Source organism: Dunckerocampus dactyliophorus, chromosome 11 (assembly GCF_027744805.1).
Source record: "Dunckerocampus dactyliophorus isolate RoL2022-P2 chromosome 11, RoL_Ddac_1.1, whole genome shotgun sequence".
Classification (NCBI taxonomy): domain Eukaryota; kingdom Metazoa; phylum Chordata; class Actinopteri; order Syngnathiformes; family Syngnathidae; genus Dunckerocampus; species Dunckerocampus dactyliophorus.
In genome coordinates, this window is record NC_072829.1 from 28,949,055 (window position 1) to 28,967,439 (window position 18,385).

Here is an 18,385-nt window from a genome sequence, read left to right on the forward strand (position 1 = left end):
GGGGTGTCCAAACTGCAGCCCACCATCCTAAAAATAGAATTGACTATGGCCCGCAAGTTAACTACTTTTGCACCGTAGTTGTAGCTGTCTGGCAGCACAAAACAGGGCATTTATCTGTCTTTTTGTTTGTGCTCAAAATAACAAAAACTTCTGAATGGATCCAGGAGTTTTTTAAAGGATTCGTTAACATTGCGAGATAGGACCATTTTCGGCATTTGTGCATGTAACTCCACAAAAATGGTCAGAGCACTTGGAAATAAAACACTCGAGGAGACGGATAAGCTTGTTGACATTTCTAAAAGACACCATTCGCCTCATCAGATCAGCAAACTTCGTGGGACAAATGTTTCCATACTGCCCAGCAGATGGAAGTAAAAAGTCAAAACGACAGTGGAAAAGCGTGCCAGAGTCCTGCTAATCTCCATAGTAACCAGCCCAGTGCTGACGGCCAATGCAGTGCTAATTCCCAACGGACTAACTGTTAACTAACTGTTGCAGCTGTTATTATTGCTCTGAATATGTCACTTTCTTTGCATGCCTTCATGCCATAGTTTGTAAGCATCTGTTGCCGGTGTCTCCCGTAAGTGTTGTGGACCTGAAGTGCTTGCAATCACTCAGCTTTCTAGTCTTTCAGTGTCAGTAGGTAAGTACAGCTATTTTTTTACCAGATATATTCTACACATTTTAGAATAATACTATGGGGTTTCATTCCAGGGCTAACTGGCCTTTGAGTTTGCAGTGTCTGTGTCACTTACTGACAGTCAAAAAAAACATACTCGGCCATTTTCTGTGTGCGTTATATCATAGATATCACAACACAATATCAGTGTTGCTGTATTGTTGTGTTTTTGTTGTGAATATGTCACTTTGTTGGCTTTGGTGCGAGCACAAGGTTGCGTGTGTTGAATGTCGTTCCCGGTACGTACGCCTGTCATTGACGTCACAACCAAGATGGCGGCGGTTCAGAAAACTCTTTTTTTTTTACTCAGTTATTTTTATTGATGTATGACAGAAGTGTGACAAAAATGTCGTATTAAGTGAGTACTTTCATTTTGGCATTGCTTTTTTCTCACTTTGGTTTTGTGTCAAGAGGACTTTAGCAGTTACAAACAGTTTTTCATAGAACATGTTTCTTCATTCTTCATTCTTAGACCACGGGTGTCCAAAGTACGGTCCGGGGGCCATCAAAGTCCTTTGACATTTCAGCATTCGGCCATCCGTGGAAAAGGTTTGGACAACCCTGGGCTAAACAGATGGGAATGAGTGAACATTGAAAAGCCCTCAGGTTCACAGGGAAGTGGTTATTTCCCTCAGAAGGTGTACAAGACTTTGAGTTCTCGGAAGGTTTTCACAACATCATGCTGTGACCTTTCTTTGGAGCTAAGAAAGAGAAGACGGGCTTTATTTCACGGCGTCTGAAAACATGGTTGTGTTTTGTCTGGAAAACAAACCCTTTACGACCGCTCATAGCACAACGGGTAATCTCCACCGCTGCTTTGATTTTTGCGCTTTGTGTGCTTATATCTTTTATTTGGCGTTTAACACAGAGAAGAAAACAAGGGAGAGAGAAAGGGAGGGAGAGATTTGATCTGACATTGAGGTAACATCGGTGGAACCAAGCATTGTCACAGTGATTATGCTGCGGCATGAATTCATGTCTTCACACCATTCCCTGGGTAACATCATAATGCATCACACCGCCGGCGCCGTGTAGGGACGTAAAGAACACATAAAATGTAATTACGCCCTCAGCTTCAGTTATTGCGGTGAATTTGAGTCATCCCATTATTCAACCTGATAAGAGATTTTTATTTTCGTGGGCAAATCCGACTGGAGCGCAAGTGACTATCTTGATTTTCTTCATTGCTATAGCAACAAAAGTATATTGGAGGTGCTGAATTAAAAACATCATTAACACATGCTCCTTCCAGCTCTTGGGGGGGGGTTGGTGTCTCTGGGCACACATATTTTTCCTCAACCAATATGGTGCACAGATAACCCAGCTATTGTTCTTTGAAGACTCAATGGAGAGAGCTTGGTTCTGTGGATTAAAGAGAGATCTGTTTCCTTGTCAGTCATTTCCCTTTGCGTTCAGATGCGAACTGCATCGTAGTTCACAAACGGAGCAAACCGAGACCCTGCCCACCAGGGTTCGAAAAACCTTGATAAAAAAAAACAAAAAAAACTGCACAAGCAAAGCAGTCTAGTACAGTCTTCGCCACTTAGCGATTCAAATTTTTGATGCTTCAATTTCATGTTTTTTCAAAAATATACTAACGTTAACTCATAAGTCATGCTGTTTTGTGGTTGAATGTGGCCTATTATTAGTAAAAAAAATATGCATATTTAAGCAAATGCAATTTTTGCTTAAATTAAGCATTTTCAAGAACAAAAATGTCAAAATGAACTCAAATACAAATAGTCATCCGTCGCTCTGCCGTGATTCGAATACTGCTACCTCACTATATCACGGTGCATGGAGGCTGGCTACTGAGCCAGCAGCGCCCAGCTGACATGCCATGACTGAGACGGACATGGCATAGGTTGAGAGCAAATGAAAAAAGGCTATCCTCTCATTCCGTGTGGAAGTGGTAAGTTTTTGACTTGTTTGTCCTTCTTCCCCACTTTGTTTGAAACACTTTCTTAAGTCTGGAAGAAGTCAATTGGAGCAAGCTACCAAGCCACTAGTCACAAGTGGTAGCTTGCTATGCTAGCGGCATAATAGGAGTGTAAATGTGACTGTATTTCATGTCGACATGGCTCTAGTCATGTTAAAACAGGTTGTCTATGCTCTAGACAACGAACATATTCAGTTTATTAACATTGAATCCTAGTTTGTGGAAATTCGCCTTTTATGGTTGGGTCTAGAGCCAACCACGATAAACCAGGGATTACTGTATAAGGCATTCAAAAGACGCATTCAAAGAGAGCAAGGTATTAATTCAACAATATGTGTATTAGTGTGGTTATAGCTTTCATTGGTATAGAACTGCACTGCCTCATTCTGAAAGGTAATCCAGACAATGTACTCCAAAGTATTAGATAAACCTCTGCCTATGTCATGCAGGTGTATCTCGACAGTCACGGTTCGAACAACGCTCCCTTGCGCGATCACGTTTTTTCAAAAATTGATTGACAAATAATGACCACTGTTTCGTGGCTGACTATGGACTATTATTAGTCCAGAAATATTGAAAGACAAGTTATATGTATTTTATATGTATAATGCATTTTTTCTTACCTCAACGTTGTTATTAAAATTATATTATTCCTCATTTTACAAGTTTGTTCTCATAAAATTGCAACTTTTTTCTCATCAGAAAATTGTTGTCTTAATATTTTGACATAACTCTGGTCAAATTTCTGCTGTTGATTATTTCTGTATTCTTTCCAAATATTTCAACATTCTTCTAATATTTGGACTTTATTTCCATGTCATAGATTTTCCCCCAACCTAAGTTTCCAAAAATTACAACTTTATTCATTGTTTTTGACTTTAAAGAAACAAAAATAAAACTTTTTTTCTTTAATATTTCAACTTCATGCTACTAAAATGACATTTTTCCTCTACTATTACTTTATTCTTGTGAAATTATGGCATTCCTTCCTTGCTAGATTACATCTCTTCTCTTAATATTTTGACTTTTGATTGATTTTCCCATTTTTGCTGCTTTTGTCGTTGTATTGCAGTCGAGCAATGTGTTTGAAATATATTGAAACCTCCTTCGTGGACTCAATTAACCGACTGTAGCCCGTGGTATTAGAGTCCAAGCTTGGATTTATTGTTTGCATTTTTAAAATGACAAAAAAAAAAAATTAAACATTAAACAAACACAGAGAAAGTCAAGACTGTCTGCCAACATATGGGATTCCCTCAAAGACTATTCCTCATCTCCTCCAGCATTCCTAAGCCAAAAGAGAGACAGCAACAACACCTTGTCAGCTAAATCCTACAGATGCATGTGCCATGCATCCCCGGGCTTTCAGTGCATCTAAATATCAGCTCGTTCTCAAACAGCTTTGACAGGTGTTTCTCAAATGACTGGAGCGTGCGTGCAGAAGCAGAGAACCAGGTTTCCGGCTTAAGAGTGAGCCCACTTATGGCGGCTTGGCAGCGCTACAAAAAAAGCATTCTTCCTCTCCACATGATCCTAATTATTGGAAACGTGTTTCAGCAATGGCATCCACAATCTATTAGAACAAACAGCTGTCCGTGACAATTAGGCCATAATCATTTTGCATAAAGGAGAGTCTTCCATCCGAAAGTGCACCTTTTCAAGCCTATTCAAGCTGGTGCCAAGTGATTAGAAAGAATAATTCGATTTGACGACACCCGGCACTATAATATTAATGACAATAAATGGCATTAGGCGTCTTAAATAAATGAAAGTTTTGCTCCCAAAGGTGAATACAACATTCATGCTCAACGACGAGCATTAAACGCAAACAAACAAACATTCACAGAGGAGTCAAGGTGAGTGTTTTACTAAGCGCTATCACTTATTTAAAGAAGCTGCCAGAAATCCATAAAGCAAAGACAAGCTGTGGTAAGAGATATCAAGACCAAACAAAGCCTGTTCAGCCTGATAAAACAGTGCCTTGAGAAGTATGTACACAGAGATAAAATGAACAGGAGCGTGTGTGTGCCAAGTTCTGCCATAGAACAGGCCAGCCAATCCAGAACATTCCCTCTGGTTACCCACCCGGGCAGAAAGCAGATGGGGCTGGATTATACTTAGCTATACCGTTAGGCTTAGCTGTGGGCCGAGTAGCATTCGCGTGCTACTTTAGGAGGCGGCCGGGCTTTTTATTACTGCTAAATATACTTTTTAATTCTAAACACCGCACAAAGAAAAGCAATGAAACATCTCTGTGTGAGTGATAAACAGGGCCCCACTTAGGAGTGAATCAGAGGGGATTGGCTCTGCCACTGTGGATAAAGATCAGCTCACGGGTACACCGAGACCTGCATACATCGGTACGCTCAGCAAGGTGATTTATCTTCTTACGTGCAGGAAGAAAACTCAACACGGCGAGGCATTTATCCAAAAGATGTCGTGCCACGTCACGAACCCCCCCCCCCCCCCCCCCCCCCCCCCCCCCACACACACACACACACACGCACACACACCCACCACCACCACCGCCAGCTAAGAAAACTGCAGTTTCTTCTCTGTCAGCCCTTGTCTTTTTGCTCACACTGTGCCAGTTCTCTGAAGCGTGGGGGTGACATGCTACGCCGTTTGTGTGAGATGGTCAGTTTAGCAGGAACACACAAAGAGGAGGTGATGCTCGCGAGTGGGTCGAGAGATTAGTGGGAGACTGGTTGACAAATCGGTTGAATTATTTATCAAATTGGGCTGAGTCATCCGTGGCGCAACAGCATTTTGACAAACCCATGACATAAATATCTGCCTGAAGAAACCTACTTATCCTCCGAAAGGAAATAGACGTGAAATGTTATTAGAAGACTGCAGAAACTAAAGTCTAATCAAAATTAAATGTCTAAATTGAAAAATGACATTCAGTTTATTTATTTGAGATTTTTTTCCTCCCTTTGTTTAATGGCCTGTTGTCCCAATATGGACTCTTCACAATAAAGGGCTTTTGAGTTAATCAGTTTCAGTTTAAACAGCTGTAAATCGAGGTCTCAAACTCAATTTCGAGTATTTACAGTCATCCCTCATTTATTGTGGTTAATTGCTTCCAGATCACAATAGTTGAATTTCCGTGATATAGGATTCAATGTTAATAAATGGTAAATTTTCATAGTTAGACCATAGAAAACCTGTTTATGAATTTATAAATACGGATTTGAACATGATTAGAGCCCTGTGCACCTTTACACTCTGATTAATCGTCGTTTACAACACGTTGCACATATCTTATGCTGCAGGGACTCAGGACGGCTGCCAGCTAGCAAGCTAACAATCTAGCCTGAAATGTATTTCTTCTTAACTCAAGAAGTCAAAAACTTAACACTTTCACACCGAATGGGAGGAGAACTTGTTTTCACTCTGTCATGTCGGATATGCCATGGCTGACTTCATGACTTCATGCAGCGTCAATCTATTTTGTCTATTTTTGATTGTCGAGATTGTGTAGGTACATGCTGATGACAAAGCAGGATTCAAACATTTCATTTCATTTCATTCATTGCAAAAACTGAAATCCAAAGAGGCATAAATACCTGAAATCATGTTTAAAATAGTTATTTTAGGGTTTTTTCTTACCAGGCAAAAAATAACAAAAATAAACAGAAATTTAAAAAAATAAATAAATAAATAACAGATTTCATAGGGCCCTGCATGCCGTTTCCATGGTTGAATAAACATATTGAAGCAACATGTATGCATTTCGTAAATTAAGCATGTTTGAGTATAAAAATGGCATCCAGAAGACGCATTCAAAGATGCTGTGATGATATGTAGTATTCTTCACTGGCCACTAGGGGTCAGTAATGTTACTGTAATGTTCGGTGAGACACACCCACCAGACTGGATCGCCAGAACAACAGACGTTTATTGCAAACTTGTGTGGACTTTTGTGCACTTGGAACCGAAAAAAAAGTCAAACTGTTAAACAGAAAACTGTCCAAAATGTCTTGTTTATCTCAATAAGTCTGGATAAGCACACTTTCTTTGTGCCCTGCAGTACACCACCACATCATAAAGCACTGTTAATGAATTGAATCTCAAAAAGCTGTGTGGCACGGCCATTCATTACACTGGCGATTGAGATGCAACAACCTGCTGAACCATGCAGGGATTCCATTAGGAACATTCAGTCCAACACCGCAGGCTTTCTATGTAATTTCTAGTGTTATTACAGTCAGGCTAGTGACAGGTAATTGTGCGCTACAGGTATTTTGACTTTTTTTCCCCTACGGAAGTGCGCATGTTTTGCCATTCAACAACTGTGAACATATTTTATTTGATACTTAAAGGCTACATTTTAAAGTCACACACTTTTTTTCTCTTGGTTGTTCTTGTCGGTGTTCTTATTCAAGATAGTGACAGAAACTGACTCTCATAACTTTCAAATTGAAGTAATTCATTCGTTAGAGGTATTTTATTAGAATCATTTCATGGTTGGTGACAAAAAATATATCCATATATATCTTAAAAATGTTTTCCAAATATTAACAAAAACTAACTACAAAAAAGAATGGTGTGTGAACATGAGTTGCTAAAAGACACGGCGCACGATATCATGCTTTTGACATGCTTAAGAGGGAGCGCATGCAATGAAGAGCGCGACTTACATTCACAGAGGTTATCTTCCCAAGTTGACAGGCCTCCTGCAAGGACAGAAGAAGAGTCGCCTTAGATCAGCATCTCAAATTTACAATGGAAATGAATCGAGAGCCGACAAAGGAATATGTGCTGGGAACGTTCCAGCCTTCTTCAAGCCACCCATCAACAATTGACACCCTCATAGATTTACAGCTTCCAATTAAAAGTCTTTTTATTTGGAATTGAGGTGTTGGATACATATTGATTTCTCATTCGGCGTGCAAAGCGCATTTTTTTGAGCTGCCCTGCGGAGCGTGCACCCTCCCACCTCTGCAAAGGAATGGAGGGAGGGCAAAACCCGATGTCCTGACACCAGCCATACATCTGACACTCTGATATAGATGTTTTCGCTACATGTCAACGAAGAAAGTGAGTGGAATATCAAACGAGCCATCAAATATGAACAATACACACAGTCAAGCTTCTAAATTGGGAACAAAAGATATCCGTGAGCCTGTAACAAGAAATAAAGAAAAGAAAAAGCATCATCTCTCTGGGGACTGAGATAACTCACAGAGAGACAAGAGTATTTAATTTTTAATCACCATTTTTGTTTTCTTTGTACGGTGTATAACAATCAGAACACATGGCTTGATTTGTAAAGAAAATAGAAATAATCTAGTGGGGAAGAACCACTTAGACGAGGGGAGCAGGACTGATGGGGTGGAACAGTACAACAATGACAAGGAAATAAGTTCATGTCAAGCGATTATGCCGCCATAATTGTTCACGCAGGGATCCTTGTAGTGACTGAGCAATGGTGCATTTAGTCATTAAAAAAATACCATGACAAGTTAGCAACCATTACAGAATAAACTCAAACTAAGTTGGACAAGAACTAACATGAAAATGACACCGTATTATACGTTTTATGGCCTGCTGTTCATGTTTTCTGTCAGTTTTCATTCCAGTATTGAGTAAAGATGCTAAAAACAGCCATGTGCACGTAATGAGCTGGTGGTGATAAATTACCATATTCTGTACAGTACACCACGGCTTTATTTCTGTGTAAAACCAGAAAACAAACAAATCGATTGGAAGGAAATGCATGATTACCACATGGTGGTGAAGTCTATGCAGCATATACACAACCAGTACAGTATAATCCAGACCTTCATAGATTGTCTATTTCAAAGCAAGAACACATGAAGTGTTGGGGATATTTTTGTGTGGAATATTCAAAGTTAAATACCCTAAAATTTCAACCAGCATTTTCAGGGTAAAATATGCATGAATAGTCAAACAACACCTTTGATTCAAACCATCTTCATGCATGATGTCGTATTTCAAACAGTTATTAATTCCATTAATAATGACTGGTTTGGCACAATAATGATTAGTTTTACTGTATTTTACTTTTGTTATACGTTGGTTAAATAACTAACAATAAGAATGTTAAAATGTTATATAATTGCTGGTTCAGTCACTGTATTTTGCACGAATTGAGGTTTTACACTGTCGGATCTCAAGGAGCGACCACTCTAAGGTGCTCCTCCTCAAAGTCAGCTGGGATAGGCTCCATCATACCCCAGTTACCCCAATGAGGACAAGCGGGATAGGAAATGGATGGATGGATTTTAAGGAGGTTCTAAGTAGAGCTTCAAAATGCAAAAGGAAGAAATGGGAGTGAGACAAAAACATTTAGGAGTAAGCAATTTATTGCGAACAAGCATTAAAGTGGAAATAGGCTCTTCATCAGCTGATCAAAAGTTTAAGACCATAGCTCAAAACCCAAAACCCCTCTAAAATAGAAATACAATGTTCAAAAAGGAAGTCAGTAATGAGTAGCTGCACCATGTAATCACCTCAAAAACGGGTTTGGGTATGCTTGATGCCAGTGTTTCCAGGAGGCTAGTGGGAATGTTGCACCAGGTGGTAAAGACGGTTTCATGGAGGGCATCCACTGTCTGGAACTGATGTCCATTTTTGTAAATCCATCCCCAAATGTTCTCAATTGGATTTAGATCAGGGGAACGTGTAGGATGGTCCAAAAGAGTGATCTTATTCCTCTGGAAGAAGTCCTTTGTCAGCCGGGCATTATGAACTGCAGCGTTGTCCTGTTGAAAAAGCCAATCATAACCACACAGACGAGGGCCTTCAGTCATGAGGGATGCCTCCTGCAACATCTCCACATAGCCAACTGCCGTTTGACGCCCCTGCACAACCCAAAGCTCCATTGTTCCATTGATGGATCATGATGCCCACCCCTTCCACGACGCCGTGTGGAAAACATGTCACGTGGGATCTCCTTGCCATGCCAGTAACGTTGGAAGTCATCAGGATCGTGAAGGTTCCATTTTTTTCTCATCAGAGAATAAAACTTTCTCCCACCTTTCACTGTCCCATGTTTGGCGCTCTTGCGCAAATTCCAAACGGGCAATTTTGTGGCTTTGAAGGAGATGAGGCCTGGACCACACTTGGCACCAGTAACAACTTCCATTGGTCCCGTGCCTTGACGGACAGTCAATGGGATCTTCCTGCTCAGGGCCGGTGCCATTTTTTGGGTCTAACATTGACTTTTTTGTTCCAAGGATGTTTGAAGAAATTTCAAATGACTGTCTTACTATTAACCTTTATTTAACCAGATAAAAACCCATTGAGATCAGGATCTCTTTTACAAGGGTGACCTGGCTAGCAGGTCAGCAGCACATGTCACACTGAAATGTATAAATGTACAAATCTAGGAAGTGACAATATACAATGTATATGAATACATCGCGTCCAAACTAAGCAGCAATGGCGCGCTGCGAGAGGCCTTGCTTATGCTGCTCAACAATCCAACCGTGTTTGCCTTTGGCATCAAGAGATCATGACAGTTTGAGTACCTGACAGAAAATGACATTGAATCCACATTTCTGCAAAGATTTGGGATTTTAAAGGCTGTGCTCCTAAACTTTTGATCAGCTGAAGAACAACCATTTCACGTTAATGCTTGTTTACAATAGACTGCTTACTCAAAATGTTTTTGTCTCACTCCCATTTCTTCATTTTTCATTTTGAAGCTCTACTTTGAACCTTCATCAGTGAAAAATGTAAATTCTTGTCATTTTTAACTGGTCTTAAAATGTTGATCAGTCCCCTACTAACGAACATCCGACGTGCGAACACTCGTCGATACGAACACAAGCCGACTGGTCTATTTTTTCATGATTTTTTTCGAAAATTGCCATATTTTGTCATTTAAATTTTTTCGAAATACAAAGGCGCTATTTTTGTATTGCGCACCATTCCGCCGCTATGAATGGTGGGTAGCAGCATCCCTCTCGTGCGATCTTTCTCAGTTCGTCTGCACTTGTCGCTGATAACATCTCGGAGAACGCCGTTTGTTATCCTTAATCATGGCTGATAAATGGAGTGCAAGTGCTAGTAGTAGTGGCAGGAAACGTCAAGCAATTTCTATAGAAACGAAGGTGGCCATCATCAGGAAGTTGGACGGTGGTGAGAAAATGGCTAATGTAGCGCGTGCTTATAGAGTGAATCGCTCAACCATAGGAACAATTTACAAAGGGTTGGAATTATGGAACATGTGAAGACTTCTGTACCAATGGCATCCACTAGCATTACAAAGAGGAGTCTACCGACGACGAAGATTTGTCCTTTCTTCAATAATTCCTCCTCCTGCTCCACCACCACCACCACCGACGTATGCTGGACCACTCCTCTTCAAAGGTAAATAACATTTATCATTACGTATTATTATATCACTTTTATTATTGTTTTTTTCATTAATTATCCTGGTTTAATATTACTACTGCATCCAAACTCCTATTTACATACATACACATATACTGTATATGTATACACGTACATGTAGTACCTATATCATTGCTAATATTACCTTTTCCCCTACTTAAGAACGATTCGACTTAAGAACGGTCGTCTGGAACCAATTGTGTTCGTAAGTTGGGGACTTAGTGTATACTTCAGCTGCTTTTTTTTCAAAACCTGTTTGTTTGTCCAAAAATATTTTTTAAGGCCTGCCTGTGAATGTTCTCATTTATTCAAGCCACTGTATTGTCAGGACACTGAATCGAGAGGCGAAATGTCTTCTAGGACGACCTGAACAGTCCAGTTGTGATCGATTCAATGCCTTCAGAATTTCTTCGGGCAAAATCAAAAGCCAAAAAAAACCCGAAAAACATTTTCAATATTGGTGAAATAACCGGTAGATTGCAATGAAAAGAGGTTATCAGTTCCTTAGCTGCTCAACAGTGAAGACTGCTTCACGGATCGCTATTATCTTAAAATTAGCATCACAACTCCTCCTCTGTTATTTTGTTGACTAGCTAACAGCCAAGCAACAACTTGTTTCCAGCGGGAGCCTCCGTGCCGTGACTGCATCTCTCCAGGTTGCTGGCGTGTGTCGACGTTTTTCAAGGCAAAAAGTACACTTTGTACTTGAAAATGTTTTATAATAAGCTTTGAACCAATTGATTCACTTTGCAGTTGCTTAGATTGCGGTCAACTTCGGAATAACAAGTTATTGAGCAGAAACTTTTTTTGCTACAAAAAAAAAAAGAAAAAAATCAGTGAAGCATCATATTCTTTGAATGGAGGCCATTTCTTCCCGAAGAACTGGAGAACAGATGATTATAATTTTGGAGGAGATTTGACCTTCTCTCTACACAAAATGTGGCTCCTTCTACATCCACCAGCACATCTCACTTTTGCATGTGTCTGCCTTTTACGGTACATCCTTGTGAGATAAAAGCTGATTTGCATGTTGGAGACGTGTGCCGGGTCTTTCTAAATATACGTTGTAACCCCGTGGCCCGTATTTCCTACTGCACCCATCACAGTTTGAAATGCGCTGCAATGGAGCCGCAAACTGGACAAGGATAATGAAAGTAATACATGTCATTTGGACAGCGTATTTGCATTTCTGAGCACGTTTGTCAGCTCCTTTTTCTGAGGAGCAGCTCATTTGAATCCGACGACCGGTCATTTTAATTTGGAATTTTATTTAAGGCACCAGGCAGTTGTTTCTTCTCCAAGTGATGTTTTATTCAACATCTCATGACAGGCGCTTCATGTTTGAGACCGAGCCATCCAATTAAATCTATGATAACGTGCACGAGGGATCTGAGAAGGTGACCTCAACATTCAAAATAGTCGTATGTTTGATAGCTTGAGACCAAAGGTGACTTTCGTCCTTTTTTTTGGACAACAGCACAGGCTGAGCAGTGACCTTATGTGTTTGTATGTGCGAGTGTTTTTGTATGTACGTGTGTAAAGGCCTCTCAGACAAACAGTTTGAGAGTCGGATAGAGTTCGGCTACCAATAAGTGCTTTTGTTGGGGGAGCACATCAAAGGAGAGTGGATGTCTTCACCAGCAAAGCCACTCCAGCTTTGATCACCCCAGGCACTCTGATCATTAAAATATTTTATAAATAATTGATTAAACCACCAGACCTCATTGTGCTTTGCTTCTGTATCCAAATGTAGCCTCTTTTTCCCCCACTGATAAGGTGAAGCAGGCAAGGGTGAGATTATTCTACTCGCATTAATTATATATTAAAATATTTAACACACAAGCATTGAACATTTCATGAGGCATACCTGCACCCATAATGAGATCCATTACACAGCATGTATCCATTATCCTGCCTTGATACAGAATCATGTTCAGTTTTGGAGCGACAGTACTTTACCTATGCTACATGACAGCAAAATATTAGAAACACCTCCCAGTATTAGCAGTACCACCGAAAATAAAATCCCTGACACTGTCAATGAACACTAAAGCCTCACTTACACTTGGACGCACTTTGTCCCCGCAGTGTTACACAATTATGCATGCCAATAACGTGCCAATGAGAAAACTGGTCTTTAACGGGTGTGAAGTATGCGCAAACTGTGCGAGGCTGCGTGCCAGTGCGCAAAGAACATTTTGAAATGTTCAAAATTGTGGCACGCATCATTTCAGTGAACTAATCGTGAATGAAACACAAACACACAGGCGGTGTGTATCAAAGCGTGCCTCTGCGTGTCTTATTCACATGAATGGGTTAACTTTTCCACCACTTCTTGGAGCAATTTGGGGGGAATTCTCAAGTAATTTCTGTAGCCTCTTGGATCTTCCTTGTGATTTTCTGTTAACAACTAATCATAATGCCCAAAGCGATGTCATCTAGTCAGCAATTCCCTCTCCCACACTGTCCGTGTCTCTCTTTTTTTCGAGCTTATTGCCTCCTTCCTGCTCTTTGCTCATTCGCTACCTGCAGCTGTGAGAAAATTTAGACTTATCTTTCTTTTTTGCAGGAGCTTCTTCTCTGGAGTTCAACAACTTGTAGGTCCCTTGCAAAGATATAGGAATTAATGAAGCTACGGGGTGATGCCTGGTGTTGCGTGGTGTCACGCGGGACCAAATAATGCCGCAACTGCTTCATGGATGCGGGAAGTGGCGGTGACAATGCATACCCATGCGGGAACAATGCATGTCACGCGTACTATTGTCGTGCACTAAACGTAAACAGTACTTGACACGGTGTAAATAAGTCGTGCGGGAGCATGGTCATTTCGTGCCAAGACGCACCATTTTCGGTTACGAATTGCGTGCCAAGTGTGTAATTTATGCGTAAAAAGAACACAAACTGCGCACAAACTAGTCTTCACGCTTTTAAATAAATAAATAAATAAATAAATAAATTGCAATGGCAAATTATATGGAAGCAAAATGCGTGCGTGTAAATGCCGCTTAAGCATTATTATATTTGCAAAGACGTGTACGTTATTTTAGATGCACCTAATTGTACCCAATGCACATTGTATAACACTGACACTGGCTCGCCAGCATATGCACAGTGTCTACCTTATTAATAGTTATGCACACCATCAGAACGCCATCTAAATTATATAGCCACAGCATTTCATTGTGTTGCGATGCATGGTGGTGAACCTGCATCTCCTGAAAGGTCACTGTCACAGATGAGGAGCAATTTTTGACAACATGAAACTTCCTTTTCATAACCATGACATCAAGGTCCTTCTAAAAAAGAACTTTGTTTTTGTTTTAAAACTCTTTAAATCTTCAACATAAGCTCTCAATCTGCAATTAATTCTTCCAGTAATGTGCTTTCTGATCTCTGTTGGTATATGACGAAAAAGGGATTTGTCGGTGTGAGCCTATGAACTAATTAGATTTGTGCAAAATTCATATTGTCTCTTATTGTTAACAATTAAATCCAGCGTTGAAATGATTCTATAAATCTAGCTAGGGTTCACCGAGCATCATTGGTGATGTGTTCCAGAAAATTGGGAAATCTGAATAGCCCTGTAAATTCCTTCTCACAAATTCGAGCCCCAGTTTCACCTAGTTTGGGGGTCTGCAACCTTTTTGGAGAAGAGAGTCATGAAAGCCACATGTTTTAAAATGTATGTATAGGTTCCCGACCCCTGACCTAGTTGAATACATCTGATGTCATACAACATTGGGAACATATTGCTGTATTGATTCAAATATATAACATTTATGTTGTTTTGTGTCTATATGTTGAATGCGGTCTATAATTAGTAAAGACACAGAGACACACAGGAAAAAAAGTGAAAAATGTAAGTAAGTAATCAAACAACAACGGAGTTATGATGCTAATTTTAAGATAATAGTGATCAATGAAGCAGAGTCATCAACAGCTGTCGAGCAGCTAAGAAATATGATATCATGCAATCTGCTAATTATTTCACTGATATTGAAAATACGACTTTAAAAAACAATAATTTTGTCTTGAGTCTGGAATGTAAACCAATATTATCTTTGAATCTGGCCTTACATAAGTGGATAGAATGAGAACGTGTGCTCAAAGTAAAAAAATCAAATAAAAAAATAGTGCACGAAGCCGCCTTGACATAGTTTGAGAAAAAAATAATTTTAAAAGGATTATGATGTGATAACTTAAAGACACACTGAAAGCCAGACAACCCCTCCTCCCTTGGGTTCTCATGCTCCTCATAGTGTAACACTAATGAGATCTGCTGCTCACCGTGTCTGCAGCCTCCCACATAACAGTTTATTTCTCTGTGTAAATACCTTGTTTGAAAGTGGCGAGAAGCGCAAGGAAGCATGTTTAGTGAGCTGTGTTTGTTGGAAGTGCCACAGCTTGCCCCTTAATTTTGTACATTTTGGTCTAATTCTGTGTCCCTTTGGTGAGGCTCGCTGTGGAGTGCGGCTGTTCAGTTTAACTGATCCCATGGAAATCTGTCAAAATAATGGTCAGGCAGGAATCACGGCCTCGGGCTATGGTCACAACTGTTTAGATGAGGGGACAGCGCATGTCCACAGTTGTTGTTCCTGGCTGGCATTTGATAATTGGACATGAATGATGTCGCAATGCGACATAAATGCAAGCTTAATCCCCTCTAGGAACAAGGGAGCTGCATTTCATGGTAGTCATCACGCCATAGACATAGACGGCGCATCGAGTGGTTTGTCCACTGCTGCAATACGTCCACGTTGCCGCCTTACTGGCTGCGCTGTAAATGAATACAAGTAAATGTACTCTCATAAAGCACCTTTCTCCAAATAAATTGAAGTTCATTCCTCCCGTTTATACATTCACACACGCATTAATATACACAAGCAGTCAGTCAGCTACTGTGGCACACCGAGAGAATAGTGGAGATCTACGCATCCACAGCAAATGAATCTTGTATGCGCGAGGTGCGATGCCGGCGGGGTGGATCTGCCCTTGTTTTACAGAGCGGCTTCTAAAACGCAAATGTTTGTTAATCTTCATTAAATGACTACTCATGACACACAAGCCTCATTCGGACTCGGTCACTTCCCTGTCAGTGTGTGGGGGAATGTTGTGCGATAACTTAAACAAGTTGGCCTAACTGCAAGATAAAGGCTGGTGGCAAGTCCGCATGTAATTGTTGCGCTTGCTAGACTTTGAGGGGCACTGGCTGAGACTTTGATGAAGTGATGGCCAATTTTAAATGAATAAACCAAGAATCAGGTTTAGTTGTAATTGTAAACGCAATTAAGGTGTTCTTACTCACTTTTTTGTCTCTCCTGCGAGGTTATGCTTTTCCCTACAGCATCTGTTATATCTTATGCAAATGATATGCAAATTAGCCGATGACGTTTCCTACTGAGGAGTTAGCAACAGTGCTTCTGCGCTCATCTTTGTCCATTTACGGCGGTGAAGTGTTCAAGGTGTACCTCACCTAGATGTCGGGGCCAGGTGGCAGGGGGTCCAGCGGGCATGGAGCTGAGGAGGATGCCTCTCCTTTTCGTCCGCTTATAGAGAGACTGTCCCTCACTTGAAATAATGTTGGACAATCAGTGTGGAAATTGGAACATTACATCGCTTTTCGCCAGCCTGGACAGGCACGCGAGCGCGCACACACACACACACACACACAGTGCAAAATGTCCCGCAAAACCACCGGTCCTGCTGAACAATGAATCTGCCAACTTTTCATTTACATCCACATTTTACACAATTACTGTTCATGTCACAAAATGTCAGCTTTGGGGTATCGGCTGGGTTTTGTTCCAAGGAACTCCTGTCCACGTCATATCTGTGGTCAAGAGTCAAGTCGAGGTTGTTATATTTCCAGCATGACCAAGAAAGTCACATTACCTTAACATGTCGAGAAAGCCATGTTTCAAACTCCAGCCGTGACAGCTTGTAACCCTGAGCGTTATTTAGTGGCTAAAAGCAGGCGTCCGTCATTGTGTTCACCCTTCGGAAAACACAACTTGGAAGAAAGTTTACTTTTCTCTTGAAAGGCCACTTACTGTAGGTTCCTGTCACGTCATGAACACACAATGTGTGACCTGCAGTGTCATGTCATCAAGTACAAATACACAACGTGTGCTCACACTTCATCTAAAGATGCCATATGTCATCTTCATCTTCAGCTGAAACGATGCGGACTGCAAATGAAAGAAACACAAGCCACTAACTATGAACGTGATCTCAAACGTAGCATATTGTTGCGAACTTTACACGGTCATTAACGCTTTTTTAAAACATGTTTTTCCCTTCGTGTTGTTCTGTTATTTTCTAACACAACACGCAACTTTTCCTTTTTGTCGCATTGCACATTGTGGAAAGTTGAACAAGTGCAAGTTTAAAAAGAGAGCTAATTAACTTTTGAATTATACACATAGTCACAGAGGGGAAACTTGGACAAGCGTGCCATCTGCTCGTTTTTGAGCAGCCGAGAAGCAAGCACGGCACGGATCGAGTTAACGCTGAAGGTTTTTTTTCTTCCCGTTTGTGGTGACTGCTGCTCACCTTTAACAGTGTGATAAAACTGTTACAAACAAAACACCTCCTCATCAAAACGGGGCTAATAAAGTCTTCAATATTCTTAAGTGTAGACTTAGATAAATAGAATCCCTATTTGCCTCCGCATTGGTGTTCAGCTGCCCAAAGTCTATTGATGTGCTTATTGACATTCAATAAAGGAAAACCATCTCAGCAAACCACACTAGGCGGTATAAATCCTACGCGCTTCTCCAGTGTGCAACTTTCCCTTAACGTAATTATTACACAGCGATAAAGTCAAGTGTGTAAGAAGCATTTAGTTTTTATTTACACACGGACAACATGTTGCCTTTTCATTGGCTTATTATTATTAAGTGGCCTGCAAATTATGTGTGCTTCCCTGGACAACCCCCCCACTCTCTTCTTGCTTTACTCTTAGTGAGCTATTGATCACCCCCTCCCCCCACCATCGCATTAGGCCAGTAGCTGTTAATTACTCCACACTCTAACCTTTTGCTGTTTCATTTGGGACGACAAATTGGGTGAATGGAAAAAAAAAAAAAGTGGTAGGGATGGACAGAAGAAGAAGGGAGGACAACACAGGTGGGGCATCGCGCGTTTCCTCCTTTACTCTTGTCTTTAATACATTAAAGATGAATTAAAGATTAAAATTAATACGGCATTCAAAGTGAATTCCATCTGAATTTGGAAATATATTCCAGCAGAGATGCAATCTGGCTGCATTCTGGCTAATTCAAGGCGCATTTGGTTTTGAAGTTTCGGTTCTCCCATGTTTGGAATGATGTGGGAATACCGTAAGAATATTCAGAATGCAGTTAGCATACCTGTCAAACGTCGTTCGATTATCCACT

General features: G+C 40.6%; 1 protein-coding gene across 3 annotated transcripts in view; it reads right to left on the reverse strand.

The window, feature by feature from the left end:
• The window catches only part of pcdh11 (protocadherin 11), a 209,958-nt gene that overhangs the window by 84,256 nt on the left and 107,317 nt on the right, over positions 1-18,385 (reverse strand). For 2 of the 3 annotated variants that reach the window (XM_054793109.1, XM_054793108.1), the window contains exon 5: positions 7,265-7,300. The exons of the other annotated variant lie outside the window; for it this stretch is intronic. In XM_054793109.1, the coding sequence (XP_054649084.1) occupies positions 7,265-7,300 (36 nt within the window). The remainder of the gene's footprint in view (positions 1-7,264; positions 7,301-18,385) is intronic. 3 annotated transcript variants of the gene reach the window in all.